General features: G+C 36.2%; 1 protein-coding gene across 3 annotated transcripts in view; it reads left to right on the top strand.

The window, feature by feature from the left end:
- Window positions 1-17,279, top strand: part of DOCK4 (dedicator of cytokinesis 4) — a 235,556-nt gene that overhangs the window by 165,395 nt on the left and 52,882 nt on the right. For all 3 annotated transcript variants that reach the window (XM_083859833.1, XM_083859832.1, XM_083859831.1), the window contains 4 exons: window positions 1,803-1,930; window positions 4,105-4,239; window positions 8,217-8,315; window positions 15,146-15,240. In XM_083859833.1, coding sequence (XP_083715959.1) covers window positions 1,803-1,930; window positions 4,105-4,239; window positions 8,217-8,315; window positions 15,146-15,240 — 457 coding nt within the window. The remainder of the gene's footprint in view (window positions 1-1,802; window positions 1,931-4,104; window positions 4,240-8,216; window positions 8,316-15,145; window positions 15,241-17,279) is intronic.

Genomic DNA, 17,279 nt, shown 5'->3' with positions numbered 1-17,279 from the left:
TTTTTCATCTGGAATCAGAAATCAATAAGCAAATGTAGCAGTGGCGATCAGAAGGTGGCACTTTTCCAACCACAGGTCTGCACATTCTGTATTTCCATGCCTGGTCACCCTTTGACCCTGGAAGTCTTGCAGTGGATGGGTCAGTAGCAGCTGGGCACACTTGACGTCTCAAAACACCAGGGACAACACTTGGCTAAGCTGAGTTCTGAGGTAGAGAAAAAGAAGATACTGCCTTGGTTTCATTGAGAAACTTCTCTCCATTTTTGGTTCTACAGACAGATGGGAACCCTCAGCCAGTCCTGATGAGAACCTGATGAGGCACTTGCAGAAATAACCAGTCACTGGAGAGAGGCTATTTATTGCCCAATGTTGAGTTTCTGTACCACTGCTTTTAGATTGATTGATAGTCATTTGCCTACTGCCTTACAAGCCTGTGTTCATTATTTCTTTTACTAGGAAGATACAGAGGTACACCTGAATAAATAATAAGCATGAAACACCCATTTAAAAAGAGCAGGCGAGCTTTTATTTTAAAAATAAGAATATACTTAAATAGTGTGTACAAATGGGCTTGTCCATATGATTTGTCTTTTGTTATACAGATGACTAGACAATGAAAACAAGAGAATAGTAAAGGATAACAAGGTCAGTGTTGAGTTTCAGTAAGCAAAAGAAACATTAAACAGATAAAATCTCAGAATAAATGTTTCTTCTCCCTCATGGAAAAAATAGAGGAAATAATTGAGGGAGAAAAAAGTGTTTATAGAAAGTGTAATCCATAAACAATACCTGCTTGACAAAATGGTTTTAAAAGAGTAATTTTCCAGCTAGAGAAATCAATTTTTAGCATATAATTGCAGTAATGAACAAAGGGAGTAGATGAATATATTTCTATAATGCAGCTTATAATCATTAACATTTTAATAGAGGAAACTATTCAAGTACATTTCTATGGGAATATAATTTCTTAAATATGGAAAAGATTTTTTAAACAACAACAAAATGAAAATTAGGGAATATCCTTTCCATTTATCAAGTTGTGAATAAGTGTTTGATGTGTTATCACAAGTGTAAATATTAGGGTTTTTCCCATTTAATATTGTATAGTATCTTTAATTGTAATAAAAAGAAGCAGATGTAAATAGCATGTTAGTGATGTTCTTGCATAATTTTCAGTGAATTCAGGACTGCAAGTAACAGCGAAGTGATGTGTTTAGAAAATGAAATAGTGGAAAGGCAAATCATTTTATGCAGACATCAATAGTCTAAGTTGCTCATGTTCAGTAGGAGTGAGGAATCTGGAAAAGTGAAAATTCTAAAAGAAATCTGAAAACACTGCTACTGGTCTGTAAAGTAGAACTCTTTTGTAGAATAACTTAAGTTCCTGATGAGGTCTGTCATAACCTTGGTGTATAAATGGATCCTGTCACATGGCAGGAACACTAAAGCATAATTTCTCATTGTTTTGAATACAAGTATTACTGTTCTACTTTTTTTATTAATTTTGGATGACAATTCAACAAATGCTTAATATTTCTTTTATATGTAGTATATTCCATGCAATGGTGTTTTTTCTTCATCCATGATATAACATAGTGATTTCCAGCATATTGTTCATTCTTCAAACATTTACTTATGATTGTGGAGTAAAAGCTTCTGTTTATCAAAAATGTCGGTTAAAGCAAGCAAAAACTTCTGCTTATCAGAAATAGTTTTGAACTGAAGACACATTTTATATATGTATTAAAATTAATATACTCTGTGAGAAGCTCCTATTCATGAACGTTTTCATTTTCTTCCAGATTCTCGATGCATTCTTCTTCCAGTAGTTTTACATCATCTCCACATGCATTTGCAAGAGCAGAAGGACCTTATAATGTGTGCCCGTATCCTTAGTAACATATTTTGCCTCATCAAGAAGAACAGCTCAGTGAGTAAACACCATGCCACATCCACTTGAACTTCTTTATATGGCTCAGTGACATTTAATGACACAAGCTAGACCTTGCCCAAGAGCATTTTAGAGTGCTTTGTGTAATGAATCTGCATAAACCTGTCATTTTGATTTTTTCGTGACCCTTTTTTTTTTTCCATGCATGAGTATTTTAATTGTAACATAGAGTGTTCTGAAAAGCTTTTGCAATTCTCCAACATTGTGTTGGAAAGAAAGAAATGTTTACTTTCTTCAAGGGGCATGTTCTACTGTGGGCTGTATATTCTTAGGGGACACCGGGCTGATATAGATAAAGAGATTGATACGAGTATTGCAAGGGGGATTATACTTGGTTGTTACTTAATAAACTTTGTGTCCAGTTTCTGATGTTTGTGAATTAATGTGTGAAAGTTCCATGTGAGAGGTGTATTGCAAATGGGAAGGTGATGATACATTCTGACAGACAGCAGGATATAAGACAACTAAAACCAAGCATTGCCTATAATTAGTGCAATACCTGTGTGTCAGGGCCAGCATACGTTATCTTATAATGCATTTGTGAGAACTCCTTTATGTGCTTCTTCATTTCATACCACTTTCAGCAATTAAAATTGCTGCATCAGTGATTTAATATGGATGTGGCTTGGACCTCTGGCACTGTAACAACATATTCCTTCCAGCTATTCTTGGAAAAGGATAAAACATCACCACAAGATAAAGTGATAGATACTAAAGCAGAGCTGTGGTTTTGGATTGGGAGAAAGATTTACATATCTGGTCTGAATTTCAGGAGTTCTTCCATTTGGGGTCACCAAGCCAGAGATGTACACAATTACAAGTGGATATCTACATAAAACTCTCCCAAATGTTCAGAATATGCAGCTACTATTTTTAGTATTCCTTGAGTAATTGAGGCTATTAATAACTTGATGATTTTGACATATTTTTTGGTACATCAGTACAGAATTTCAGTCCTTCCATTATAATCAAGATAATTTAGAGAGTGTGGGAACAAGTGAATTTGCAGTAAGGCAACTTTGAAAATTAAGGCTGTGGCTCATTTCAAAAGTTGCTTGGAGTAGTAAAGAGAGTGATCTACATGGTAGATGCAGTTCCTAAATATACTGTGTATTGTCTGTTTTCATAAGAAGCCAGTTTAACAGTTCGTTGATGCTAGAAGAAGTCACAGAGAACATGGCTTGACCCTAGATTCAACTAAAGTCCAAAAAGGAATTTTCAGTTTTGTTACAAATCATATGCTTTAGGGTGTCTAGGAAGCAAAATTTAAAACAAAAAGAAAAAACCCAAATCACTCCGACACCTCAATGTCAGCAAAGTTGAACTATTTGTTTGTCAATTGAATTTTAGCTTGGTTGTGTGCATTTGATTAATAAGTGTTTCTTTCTGTGAAGAAGGGTCATATTAAACAATGGATAAAATCACTCAGATTAAAATGGTGATTTCTGCTGCAGTGGAGACTTAAAACAGTCTTGAAGCAGAGAAAACATATTTCTATCTGAATTATAAAGGAGAGTAACTACAACTTGACTTTAGCAAATGTTTTCATGCTGGTAACTGAAGTATTCATGATCTGTTTTGGCAGTGAACACTTTGATTCCTTTGTTTTTGATGTTGTGTACAAGCAGTTGTGGGCTCACATAAAAGACTAATTTGTTTGTGCTACTCAGCTGCTGGGAAGCAACGTAGCTGGGCCTTACTGATGAAGCAGGTCCTGAAGGTTGAACACCATCTGCTTATTTCTAGTGATGTTTCAAAGTGTAAAACAGGATTTTGCTTTTTGGATTTTAAGCCTTTCTTGGCAATGTTCCCAGAAGATTTATGAGTGTTACCTATAAAAACCTTGTCCGAAAAGTTTTTTTATATTATTTACTGCTTTCTTCTAAACATCAAGTAAAAATAGAACTATGCTAATTTGATGAACACTGACATATTCAAAGTCATCTCTGTAACTGTCCTCTATGATGTAATTAATGGAAAACTGTTGGGAAAAATAGAATTTAAAAATATCTGAGTTAGAGAATAGTCCTTGTTTCTTGAACGTAACATTCAGAGTGAAACTGAAATTTGTTTCTAAAACTACGTCAAAGGAATTTTACTTGTGGTCATATTTCTATTTTAAAATCTTAATTTTTTTTAAATTATTATTTAAGGAAAAATCAGTCCTGGAAGAAATTGATGTGATTGTAAACAGTCTGCTAGATATTTTATTAAGGACCATACTAGAGATCACCAGCCGGCCACAACCATCAGGCTCCGCTATGCGTCTCCAATTTCAAGATGTGACTGTAAGTTTCTTGCAATGAAAGAGCTCACTATTGTCCCTGATTGGACTACTAGATTTGTCAAAATATTGTCTTTTTGTTGTAATTTACAGTGTTAGAATTTGTGTATATAAGAGAGAATGAGGAGGACAATGAAAAGCTTTCTTGCCTTCTACTCGTTTTTAGTGGAAATACTAATTTTTTTTTAAATTAAGTTTATTTATAGATTTTGACAAAAAAAAAAAAAAACAAAGCAAAGCAAAAAAAAAAAAAAATAGGCCCAAAAGATAACATTTCTTTTGAGACTTTCAGGTTAGTAATGATTTCAGTATGTTCCTTTGGTTTGCAATATAATAGCTTTCTGAAATTCTCCTTCAGTTTGAATTCCTGAGAATAGAAGAGTATCAATCAATAATAGTTCCTCAAATGCATACATTTTTCATTATGAAACAACACTAAAGATGCCTGCAGAATCTGTGATAACTTGTACTAATCTAAATTTATTACTTGAGAGGGATTTTGTTGTTCCCTGGGCTGAGCATTTGAGGTTTGTTTTTGTCACATGAAGCTGAGCATACAGGATAGATTTAGAAGATTAGCAAATGATGTTTTGGTGAACCTGCTATAACAACTCATGGAAATTAGAAAGTTGAAATTCAGGCATTTGCAGAAAAGTCTGTGATGAGCATTGATGAAATACAATGAAGTGTTGTTTTGTTTTGCTTTGCTTGCAGCAAGGTTTTCACTTTGCTTTTCAAGGGCAGATTGGTTCTAATATAGCCAGGGATGTGACCCCAAGATGTGAGGGGTTAGCATTTTGTGCAGAAAACATACTATGCTGTGACTTACCATCTCATTATACATTTATTAATTAATTGCCCAGTGTTTACACTGTAACAGTTTTTGTTAATGAATGGGGGGTTGCTTCTCAAACCAGAATTTCCTCTGAGATCAAACATTTCAAAAGCATTTAATAGCTGCAGAGAAAAATATGTTGTTGAGGATTTTTTGCTTGTTTTCTTTTTTACTTTAGACCCGCAGAGAGCAAACTGTATATGGAGTATTTTATGGAGCTGACCAAGCTCTATAATGAGAGAACATCATGCTTTAATCACAGTGGTTCAACAGCAATATACATCTAAGAGTTTGGGAGGTTTTTTCTTTAAATTACAAAATTGCAAATGTATGCTGTGTGGCATATCAGGCCACCACAAGAAAATTTGAGCTGAAGAAAGGATATTGGTGTTAGACTGTTAGGGTAGCAAAGCTGTGATCTTATTGGTTTCTTATGAGAAACCATGCTTGCAGATTAAGTTTTCATTAAACACCATGACAGCCTAATTCTTTTGCACCATCAAAAAATTAGACTCTGGAAGTGCTTTAAAGTTGCAAAATTTTCCTTTATGCATCAGAAAAGCCATGTTATTGTCACTGCAGGCTCCCAAAGAATACTTAATGTGGAAGTGACTCACAGCACAGCATAAGGCAATTATATACATTTATGTAGAAATATCATGCAGTATGGGCTTCTGGCAGCACAGGGAGCCAGATTCTTGGAACTATTTGTAGAGCATGTATGATAAAGTTCTCAATGTGAGTACAGCAGTAGAGTCTGTTCCAGTATGTTATCATTATTTCAAACTGTGTGTGTCATAAAAAATTCTTTGTGAGATGTACTATGGGAACACACTTGATAAAATTCTGTCATAGTTTTGAATGAGACATAGTCTTCCTTGTGGAATTAGTCCCAAACCCATCTGAGTAGGGTCTCCTAGGCCCATGTGCTGCTGTTTTTCTTCACAAAGAAACAGCATCAAATCAGCACTGGACATTGTACTCCTGTGACTCCACCGTTTCTTTCAAGCAGCTTTGATACCCAGACACCATTTAATTTTCAGTGATCAGTCTTGTTTGATGGTAACTTGCAAGATAGGTGTGACACTTGAAACTGAGCACAAAGCAGACACAGCTTCAGTGTCAGTGTTACAGATGTTGCATTGACAAACATAGAATTTAATGTAGTGGTGAAAGTGAAATTTCTGCTTTGGTTTGTCACTGAATTAGACCTTTGGATTTCCTTAAGAAAAAATGCATTTGCGTATAAAGAATTGTCAGAAAGCAGTGCAATTAAAGCAAACTTTAAGTGATTTCAGATCTTGAAAATTCAGTCCCTCAGAACCTAAATGAAATGCAATTTAATGGGAAGCTCTATGGTTTTTAATAATTGCACTCCCTAAATAAGAAACAAAAAATTACTTAAATAATCTACCTACATGATTTTAGTATGCTGCTTGGGTTGGCTTTTGACACTGGAATTGGACCCTAAATGTTTTTTATCATGGTTGTTATGTGTGTGGAATTTGGTTTTGTGCATGATTTGAAAGTTAATCTGTGGCCAACATTGACAGAAATCCTACAACATACATTTTTATGTTGAGTTCAACAAATGAGGCTGAATGTGCATTGCTATTTTAAAAACCAGCCTGTATAGCTACCTACATTCAAATTAAAAGCTCAAATTTAGAAGTCAGTTAACAATTAACTAAAGTTGATACTTTTGTATCGACTGTCTGTCAACTATAATAGTACCACTCTATAATAGGTTGTGATTTTTAATATACTACTATATAAGTTGAAACAAATGTGGGAACATAGAAGAAAGGTGACTAAAAAGGACTACTTAAAATGCCTAGGCAGGAAAAGAATTTTGTCACTCAAACTAGCAATTTGGTATACAGATAGTTAAAGACAGCAGCTGTAACCATTATGTTTATGCCCAGAGCATGAATATTAAGAGATCTTGTACCCTTAGGATATTGTTTTGAGATTGTGATTTGTGTTTCTGTGAATGCTATGTTTACTGTAAAACAAAGGGAAGTAAGAAATTTAGAATCATTACTTCGTTGTAGAAATATCACCATTTTGCCAGTGAAAGCCATAACCTCATACATGATCAAGTGTACCAGGTATAATCACAAATGAATTAGGCCTTCCAATGTAAAATCCAGAACTGCCATTCCTGTGAAAACATACTTCTTCCTTTTAATCTTATTTTCTGTTTTTAATGAAATACGAAGGGAAATCTTCCTAAAATTAGACTTGGTGAACTAATGAAAGACACCATTTTAAAGTGCTGTTATCACCTGTCTGTTCTCCCAGTCTCATTCTCCGTTCTTGGTGCAGGCAGAAATGTATTTCCCATTTTTTAGCAAGCTTGTAAGATTTCAGAATTGTTCTTTCTAAGCATTGTGTTCAGACCTTTGACTCTTTCCTGTCTTCATCCATTCTGCAGTCAGACCTGACTGAGACTGTTTAGTGTTTCTTCCCAGTCCAAAAGTGAATAAGCAGACAGGAAAGGGTGAATGGAAGAACCTGTTCCTCCCTGTGATGTCTTGGTTGTTTGACTGCTCACTGGAGATACCCAGTGCAGTTCTCTGCTCTTTCAATGAAAAATTCTTCAGTAAGGCTAAAGCAATTTCTGATCAAAGTATTTTTGAAGTTTGTTCAGTCCTACAAATGAGCTTTCTTTTTGACAAATCTTGGGTTTTTGAGATGACAGAATGTTTTTAAAAATTCCAAGCTAATTCCATTAATTTCTTCCCTAAAGGAAAACAATAGCATTCTTCACAGAATTCTTACAAAATATGTTTGTTTATATTTGTTTCAAAGCTGAGTTGACTAAAGAGACTGTAATTGTAGCAATCTAAGCAATTTGTTTTAAAAGAGATACAAAGAAAACAAATCTTTGTTTTTTACTGGTTTAGCCCTGCTGGAACTATTTTAAATAGATTTTTTTAAGCAAGTAAACTCAATTTAGGGAAAATATTTCCTTAAATGGGAAGGAAGTGCAATCAATGTATTTTCACAAAATGTGGAGTTGAAGTCTAATTGTAGATTAATTTCCCTTGCATTTGTTAATTATTTTGAAGTGCTTATAATATAAGAGTTTAAGCTCAAGTGTAGAAAACTATAATATTTCTCCTCTTGGCTTATCTGAACAGGGGGAATTTGTCTCCTGTTTATTGTCACTCTTGCGACAAATGACTGATAGACATTATCAACAGCTTCTTGATAGCTTCAACACAAAGGAAGATCTGAGGGTGAGTAGCAGAATTATGTTTCCACTTGCTTAGGCCTTTTTATTTCTGTTTTTGATATCTCCCCCTTTAAGATATCCCTGTGCTTTGATTAATCACTTCAGTATTTAAATGCAATGTGGTTTTTTACAGATTAGCTAACTATTGCACAGCTTTTCTTGGGAACTTGAGTCCACTCTTACAGTGGGGCAAGGCTGTTATTGCTTCTAAAATGGCAGCAGAGAGAATATGGATGGAGAGAACTATAAAATTGCTTTAAAGCTGTGAACTTAACCTCCAAACCTCTTTTAAAGATGGTGTCAGTCTAATGTTACACTACTCTTGTTTGAGTCTTACTGTCAGGCAACCGGGGAATTTTATGTTTGGCTCCTTATACTTGCTTATTTTTTTCATTCATTAAATTATGTATGGCAATAGCAAACATGCAGCTTGAGAAATGCATAATCAACTAACTCTTCATTTTTCTTAGCTGTGCAGCATGTCCATTGGCAGGAGGATGTGTCAGACTTATAATGTCTGTCTGCTCATTTCAATCATAGAAAAGAGTAGCTGTGGCAGTCTTTTAGGGCAACTTCTACCAGTTTCATTAATTGAGTTACTGAGTTTGTGGAGATACAACATTTTAAATTCCTTTATGGAGGAGGGGTGAGATTAAAAATTCTTTTCTTGAAGTTAAGGTTTCCTACATAAATGCATATGCTAGGATTTCTACTCTACTGGAAAGTTATATAGTACCAAATTTGATCCACACAGAAAATCTTGAATAGTCATTTATTCACATTATTCAGCCAGTAATCATGTCCTAATGTGATAATATATTTTAGCTGCTACTCCTTAATTGCCATTTGATATACTTAAGTGCTGCCCTGAATAGGAGAGTCTAGTTATGGTGCAATTTCAGATTTACTTAAATTTCTGATAGCTGTTTAGAGCTGAAGAGAGTATACCATTTGTGAGTGCCTTTTCTTTGAGTTAGATGGTTTTTGACAGATAGAAAATGCTGCTAAGAAGTTATAAATCAAGAGCACTAGGAGTTGTATAGGGTGAACAATTTTTATATAAGCAACACAACATCTGTTTTCACCTAGCATAGTTACTATCCTTACGCAATTTTTTAGTAAATATTGTGGAACCTAGGCATTTTTACTGGAAATATTTTACCTTTTGTGTGAATTCTGAACAGGTATTCATAGAGGTTTCAGGCTTTATTTCTGTTTGATATATCTGTGAAATACAGTGTTGAGTTTATTCAGACTTTTCTTCCTTCTAGAGTATGAAAAATCTCTAGAATTAATGCTTGAATGGTGTTTGATTTGACACATTTAAATTCCCCCCACGCACATACCCTACTATTATGCAGAGACATATGGAAAGCAGCTGTAGCTGGTGCCATCAGCTATCACAACAGAGGTCTTAAGAACTCAAGTCCAGAGTTTGTTATTTCCATTTAGATCTCATTGAATCAGCATCGGCTCAACTGGTGATTCAGTGGTAGTTGTCTGATTGTCATCAATGCAGCATTGCTTCTCCGCTGAATCTTAAATAATATATTGTTTTTTCCCCTCACTTGGAAATATCAAATATCACTGAGAGCAAGAAGGAAAGATGAGAGCTAGTGTGTGAGACCAACACTGCTTTTAATCATATTGTGATTGTGTATGACTAGGCTATCTAAAACTTCTTGCTACTTCCCTTTTGACTTTCCTGGTTTGATTGCCAAGTGTGGAATTTTCTTTGCTTTAAAATATCTTAGGAAATTATATCAGTAAGGATTAATGGAAATTCAAAAGGTGTAAATATCAGTGGTAAGACTTTTTTTTTCTCTGAGATGTTTTAGAAGCTGAAATAGTAGTCTTAGTTAATCTAGTGGCTAGTTGGGATTTAAACTTTAGTGATAACTGCATCAGCTTGCTGTATTTCTGACTCCTCATTTTGTTCCTAGTCAGTGGAATCAAAGTGAGTTGGGTCTTCCTGAAGACACATTATGATCTGATCTGATAGGAGGTTTTCTTACAAGGGAGTGTAACCTAGGCCTTTGAATTGCTTTGTGCTCTGATTTTGGCTTTAGCTACCTCTGGTTATAATAACTACCTATACTAAATGATTAGGCACTAATACCACGTGACATTTCAACTTTCTTCTGGACTAATTCTCAAGGTGACTATGTCACTACTTGCGCAAATGTATGTTTGCATAGCATTTCTGATACAGTTAATAAAAATACCCCTACCAAACGACTTCTCCAAACAAAAATTCACTCATGAAAGTACTTGCAAAGAAGGAAAGAAGGTTTTGTGGGGTTTTTTTTTAGCAGTCAATGAATACCAAACTTACTAAATGCTGTTTCCAGCTTGTTAAATAAAAGCAAAATGGAGACTTTGAAGGAATGGCATGTATGCATATTTATATGACATGCATCTGAGTGATGCCTTAAACAAGTGGTTGCTTATGGAAATATTCTTCTATTTTGTAAATATATTTATCTTAAGTAATTGACATGGTGACTGTTTTGTCAGTTTTTTAAGTGAGGTTTTTTCCACTCTAAGCAAAAGATAGGAAAAACATTTTGTGTTTGAAAACATGCAAATGAAGTATAAAAGAACTGACAGGGGTTTTATGGCTGAGTGGTAGAACCAGGCACTATACTTCATTCACTTTTTGAAACCTTGACTTCAACAAGATAGTAATTTTAAATGCTTCCTTTTATATTTCAATATTATTTTAAAGGTGTGCTCTTTTTGCTTACCACAAAATGCTTTCTACATCTAGTAAATATATTTTACAGTAATTTATAGAACAGAGTCACCCTTGTAGGTGAACATTTGCTGCTATGGAAAGCTCAAATATAATTTATGACAAAAGGTAACAATGGAAGTTATAAATACGAGGAGATCTGTAGAAAAGTGAATGTAAAAAACAGTATATGTTAGCACAATGCAGCTTTGACCACAGCAAGGTGACGTTGATCAATATCTTTGGGGTTTTTACTTAATAAAGGAAGATGAAACAAGTAAGCACCTACCAGAAGGCCCAGTTTTTATTCATTGGCAGTGTACCCTACATGATGTGACAGAACAATGATTTGATGAAGGAAAAGATAATATTTCATAGGGACAGGTGTAAATCTTACTAGTCCTCTCATCCCTCTCTTCCAGCTCTAGGAGCCTGAGAAGGGTGAGTGCCAAGCCCTAATATCAAGTGGAGTTTATTCCACTGCTCTCTAATGGCCCATGGGACATGGGCTGTGTGAGGTTGTAGCAATGGGGAGTGTCTCTGGTGGAGAAGCTCAGTTCTAGCCACCATTCTTCCCCTGCTATGCATGGATATCCACTCACATATGGGACTTCTGAAAAGATGAATTTTGGGGCAGAAGGTTAGTTCTAAAGCCACTCATTTAGGTGGCTTCTGATGTGGATAAAGATAGCAGTGAAGCAAAGATCTGGGAAAGGAGCTGGCCAAGAGATGGATGAGTTGCCTAGGAAGTGACAGCTCACTGTGAAACCATCCTCTTTCTTATTGTCACTTGGCACACTGGATGCTCTACAAAACCTTGATACCATGTAGCCTGATAATCTTACAGCCTGAATTAAAGCAATGGAACTTCATGCAATTTGCTTCAAAGTGGACTGTTGACCCAAATGCAAATGCATTGCAGATATACTCCAAGAGATCTAATGAAGAGTCTAATCTGCTTTGTAGAGGATTTTACATGCATAGTGAGAAGTGTGCAAAGAAATTCCAAGGCAGTTTTTGGTTAAATGAATAGATGGTCCTCCTTCAGTCCTTCAGGAGGCTGTGCTTCTCACTTAATCATAGTTTGAAATTTTCATTGAACAAATATTGCTGCTTGAGGAAAACCAAACTGTGATATATTATTTAATCATAAAGCCATAGAATGGTTTGGATTGGAAGGAAGCTCAAAGGTGAAGCAGAAACACCTTCCACTAGACCATGTTGCTCAGAGCTCCATCCAGACTGGCCCTGAGCACTTTCAGGGATGGGGCTTCTACAATTTCTGTGGGAAATCTGTCCCACTGCCTCACTGTCCTCACAGTAAAGACTTTTTTTCCCTAGTATCTAATCTAAACTTACTCTCAGTTGGAAGCCATTCTCTCTTGTCCTGTCACTACATGCCCTTTCGAATAGTCTCTCCCCATCTTTTTTGCAGGCTCCCTTCAGGTACTGGAGGAGCTTCAATTAGATCACCCTGCAGCTTCCTCTTTTCCAGGCTGAGCAATCCCAATTCTTCCAGCCTTTCCTCACAGGAAAGATACTCCATTCCTCCAACCATCTTGGTAGTCTCATTTGTACTCCAACAAGTCCCTATCCTTCCTGTGATGGGGCCCCAGAGCTGGATGTGACCCAGAGTCTCATTCTGGTGAGACTCCAGGTGGGGTCTCACCAGAGTGGAGCAGTGGGGCAGAATCCCCTCCTTTGAGCAGCTGGCCACAGTTCTCTTGATGAAGCCCAGGATACAAGTAGCTTTCTGGGCTGGGAGGGCACTTTGCCTGCTCATGTCCAGCCTCTCATGCACCCCAGCTCCTTCTTGGCAGGGCTGCTCTGGATCTGTTCCTCCCCCAGCCTGTGCTGATACAGGGGTTGCCCTGACCCAGCTGCAGCCCTTGCACTTGGTCCTGTTAAAACTCATGACATTTCCACCAGTCCACTTCTTGAGCTTGTCCAGGTCCCTCTGGATGGCATCCCATCCTTCAGGTTTTAAGTTGTTTAAGTGGTGTGAATTAGTACTAAACCTTATAGTACTATCTAGTATTATCTTACAAATAGGACTATGTACACTTATGTACACTAGGCAGGAATATTAAGAGATGATATTTAGAGTATGTAAAAGGAGAAAATTACTTCCTTTTTGTCTTTTAAGATAGAAGACATATGAGACATTAATTTGATCTGTACTCAACCAACCGTTAGCTCACTTATACTGCCGGCAAAAATGTTTTTAAATGTTAAAATCTGTTACTAAATCTAAGTTTTGCATCTTAATATCACTACATCGATGACACAATTTTCTGGTTTTTCCTGTGAAAATTATAAATAATCAGCCTGGTATTAATGATTCAAAATTTAATGCCAGTGTCTACGTACATTTGCTTTGTTTTAAAGTTTGCTTGGAATAAAAGATGTATTCTGATTTTAGCCTAGTTACCCAAGGAAATTAAGAACATATGATTTTCTTTCTGGTTGTTATTCTTAATGACTTTTGAACAAGCTAACTCAAAGGTGCTAAGTTTACACCTCACACAGCCCTTGGGTTTTAGATCTTCAAACCACTGCATGATTTTATGATTTCCCAATAACAGCCATTTGGCCTCTTCAGTTCAGCAGTCCACTGGTGAGATCCCTAATGGCAGCAACATATATTGTGTCTGGACAGGAGATAAGAAGGGAATATGGAAGAATCTGGGATGTTATTGTGAGGTGATATGCAGCAACATTTAAGGTATTGCCGTATTGTTGGGATTATGGCACAGAGCTGTGGGATTGCTCACAGGGGAGGGAGGTAACCTCTGCAAAATAAAAAGGCACTTAAGTACAAGGTGCAAAGCTATAGAAAAATAGCCTGGAATAAATGTGTTGTTTGTAGAGGTAGGTACTTGTTTATCTGTAAAGCTAGTCACATGCATTCAAACAGTATGTTATCTGCAGTGAGTATCATTTATACTCTTTAATACAGATAATTTTTTGGCATCTTGCTCAGAAAACAGGTTGTCTCTTTTATGTAATCTTCTCTGGTGGGTGGGTGTGGGGATCTCATCTGCCTTACCCGGTGCCTGTATTTGTCCCCCTTTACAGTGTTTCTCTAATGAAAGACATCTGTTGTGCAATGCCTGTCATCTACACTTTGATAAATGCACTTGAGAATATATTTTGGTGTTCAAAATTACTTATATCTTCATCTCATCTGTGTTTCGGGGTATCTCTCTACAAGTGATGTGGGCAGAATGAATACCAAACATTTCAAGGTCAGGTACTGCACTGATTCTGTTAGAATTGTTTTATATCACTTGCTTCATGCTCTTCATGTTGTCAAAAGCTCAATTTTCATACTAAAAGAATACTGGCAGTACCATACATAATCAAGATGGTCCCTTGTTGTTAGTTTTATTTGTGAAAAGAAAAACTGGAAAAAAAGTGCTGAGAGGAACTCAGCATTATTTATTAGTGAGTTACATGACATAGGAGATGATAATGTTAAAAGCTTTCAAGGCAGTGCTTTCTGCATTCAAAGTAGCTCACAGGTGTTGACTGTTTTCTTAGATGCAGCAAATGAGGCAGAAAGGTTAAGTGACCTGCACACAGCCAACCAGCTGCACTACCAGCTGTGGGGCCTGGGCATCTCTATTGGAGTCACTGGTCTTTGTCAAGTCAGTGACAAAATTGTCCTTACACTCTCTCTCTCTGCCACTTTTAGAATGAATCTCAAAAGTGATGAAAACGTGTCATGATTAAGGAGATATTCTGAACTCTCTGGTGTTTGTAAAGTGCTTTTTTGATTTGCAAATTGTTCTCAGCATCACATTTGTCGAAGTGTATGGGTGGAAACCAAATGCATCTTTGACATTTCTTTTATGCATTGCTGTCAATCAAATGGCACATTATATTATTTTCATCATTTTAAGAAGAAAGGATTAAATCACCATTAGAAAATTATTGGGAAGCAATAAAAAAAGCGTTCAAAGGTTTATCTATGGTGAAAATAAGCGTGGTTCTGCTATTTCTATAATGATTTTGTTTCTCTCTGGTTAAAATATTTTTGAAGTTCACTGCTCATTTAAAGCAGCAAAGATAAATGACTACTTCTTTTCCTTCCAAAGGATTTCCTGCTGCAGATTTTCACGGTATTTCGGATACTAATACGACCAGAGATGTTTCCAAAAGACTGGACAGTGATGCGTTTGGTTGCAAACAAGTAAGGCATTTTTAATGTTATTAAAAAGTATGGATAGTATGCACAGGTAATGATAAAAATGAAGTTATATGATGTATGTAATAAAAATTCAATGTATTTTTTTATAATGCTGGCTGCAGTTTTTCTTCTTTTAATTTAAGATTTCAAATCTCTAGACTTCTTTTATACCACAAATTTATGATATAATCTGTACTTCCCTCTGTTCCAAATTTTAGTAAGCACATATAATGGGAATCTCAGAAACACTTTCACAGAATAAAGCTGCAAAGCATCAACAGCTTTGTTTTCCAAGTAACAAATGACAAGTCTCTAACGAACTTCTTTTCAAATCTTTTCCTTGAAATTCTGAGTTGGTAAAGATCTGTTTGCTCTCAAGAAGAAATAATCAACTGTAATATTGTTAACGATGCTTTTGCATGTTTGATCATTTAGTGTTTGTTAGAAAAATCACAAAAATCACAAATCAGGAAATGAGGTACAGCACAAGGCAACAGTCATGTAAGGCTATAAGCACTGCTTAGGAAGATTTTCAGATTACACCTGCCCGTCAACCATTCTTTCTCTGTTCAGGCCTTATTTTTAAAGAAACAGCTTCCAAGCATTTCTAAGAAGTAATTACAACAGGTCTGAAACACTAAATTAAGTTTAATTTCACCTGTATCACCACCTATCCTTTTTGCAGTCTTAGCTATAGATTAGATAATTCAGCTGAAGAGTCAGCACATTTAAACATCAATGCCAGCAGAGGAGGGGTGTTGTGTTGGGCAGACCTAGGAATCCAGATGAAGGATTGACTTAAAATTTCATGATACTCTTTGCAATGCCTGATTAAAATTCAGTTTTAGTCTGCGTTGTGCCTGCTGGCTTCAAGGAGAATTTAAATTTGTGGTGCAGTACATATTACTAGTAGCAATATTATTGGTGCAATTAAATTTAACAACACTTGTGTTTATGATCTGTATTTGTTATGTGTGTGTGGATATGCAGGCATAATAGTATTTGTTCAAACTTTGTCATGACTTGAAACAATTTTTGTTAATTTTTATTGCCTCAGTGTTGCTAATCTTTTCAAGTTTGAATTCCAGAAAAAAAAAGTTACTAATTAAAGAATGGATATGATAGTTAGTTTCTGTGTATGATATTAAATAAAGTATGACTGATACCAGCCTGCATCTGGTAATCATGCTTAAGAAATAAACAGTGAAACAGAAGGAAGGAAAAAAATAGGAACTTTTAGACAAAATCTAAGAAATTTTTATATATTCCAGTAACAGCTGGCTTGGCAGATGGCTTTGCAACAGCTGACATGTACAGAACTAAGGTTTAGGAACGACCTTGGCATGTGGTACATGGCTGGTGATAATCAGATGATACCAAGTTCTGCAAAAGGAGCACTTTTCTTCTCCAGTGTTTTAGTAACCATGACACATCTCCCTTTATTAATCCATGTTCTTTCTGATCATGTAGTCTGTGCCCAGTTCTGTCAGGCAAAGAAGATAGGCAGAAGCTGACAACAACTGCTGGTGGGAATTGGCCACGAGGAGCTCATCAGACCAGCTAACTGATCCTGATAACACACAATTGCATAAGCACTTCTGCCAGCAAGTGGGCTATAAGCACATCTTTACCAGTTCAGCTTTCAATAACTGCTTGGCTGGGAATTTGATCCTATGTGGAGAAAGTGTTAGTTTGCTGTGAAACAGGGGGTTGACCAGGTGTACTTAAATGTGTGATGAAAGCTGAAGCCTCATTATTCCTGTGTTCCTATTCTGTTCCTTTTAGAGGCAGCAGAAAGGAAAATCTGCTTCTGTTCTCTCATCAGCTGCAGAGAACTAGTTTTTCCAGAGCTTTCTGAATGGGAGCTTCTTCCTTTACCTCGTGTATCTTGCTGCAATGGCAGTGACAGCCTTCCTTCAGCTTCCTCAGCTTGTTCAAAAGCACAGAGTAGTAGCTTTGCTAGAACTGTTCCAGTCCAAAATTGTTAAGTGCAAAGGAAAGAGCCTAGAGTCAGAATGTAAAATTAGGGCAGTGCCTGCCCC

This window comes from Zosterops lateralis (genome assembly GCF_965231275.1).
Source record: "Zosterops lateralis genome assembly, chromosome: 4".
NCBI lineage: Eukaryota > Metazoa > Chordata > Aves > Passeriformes > Zosteropidae > Zosterops > Zosterops lateralis.
This window is presented reverse-complemented; position numbering and strand designations above follow the sequence as displayed.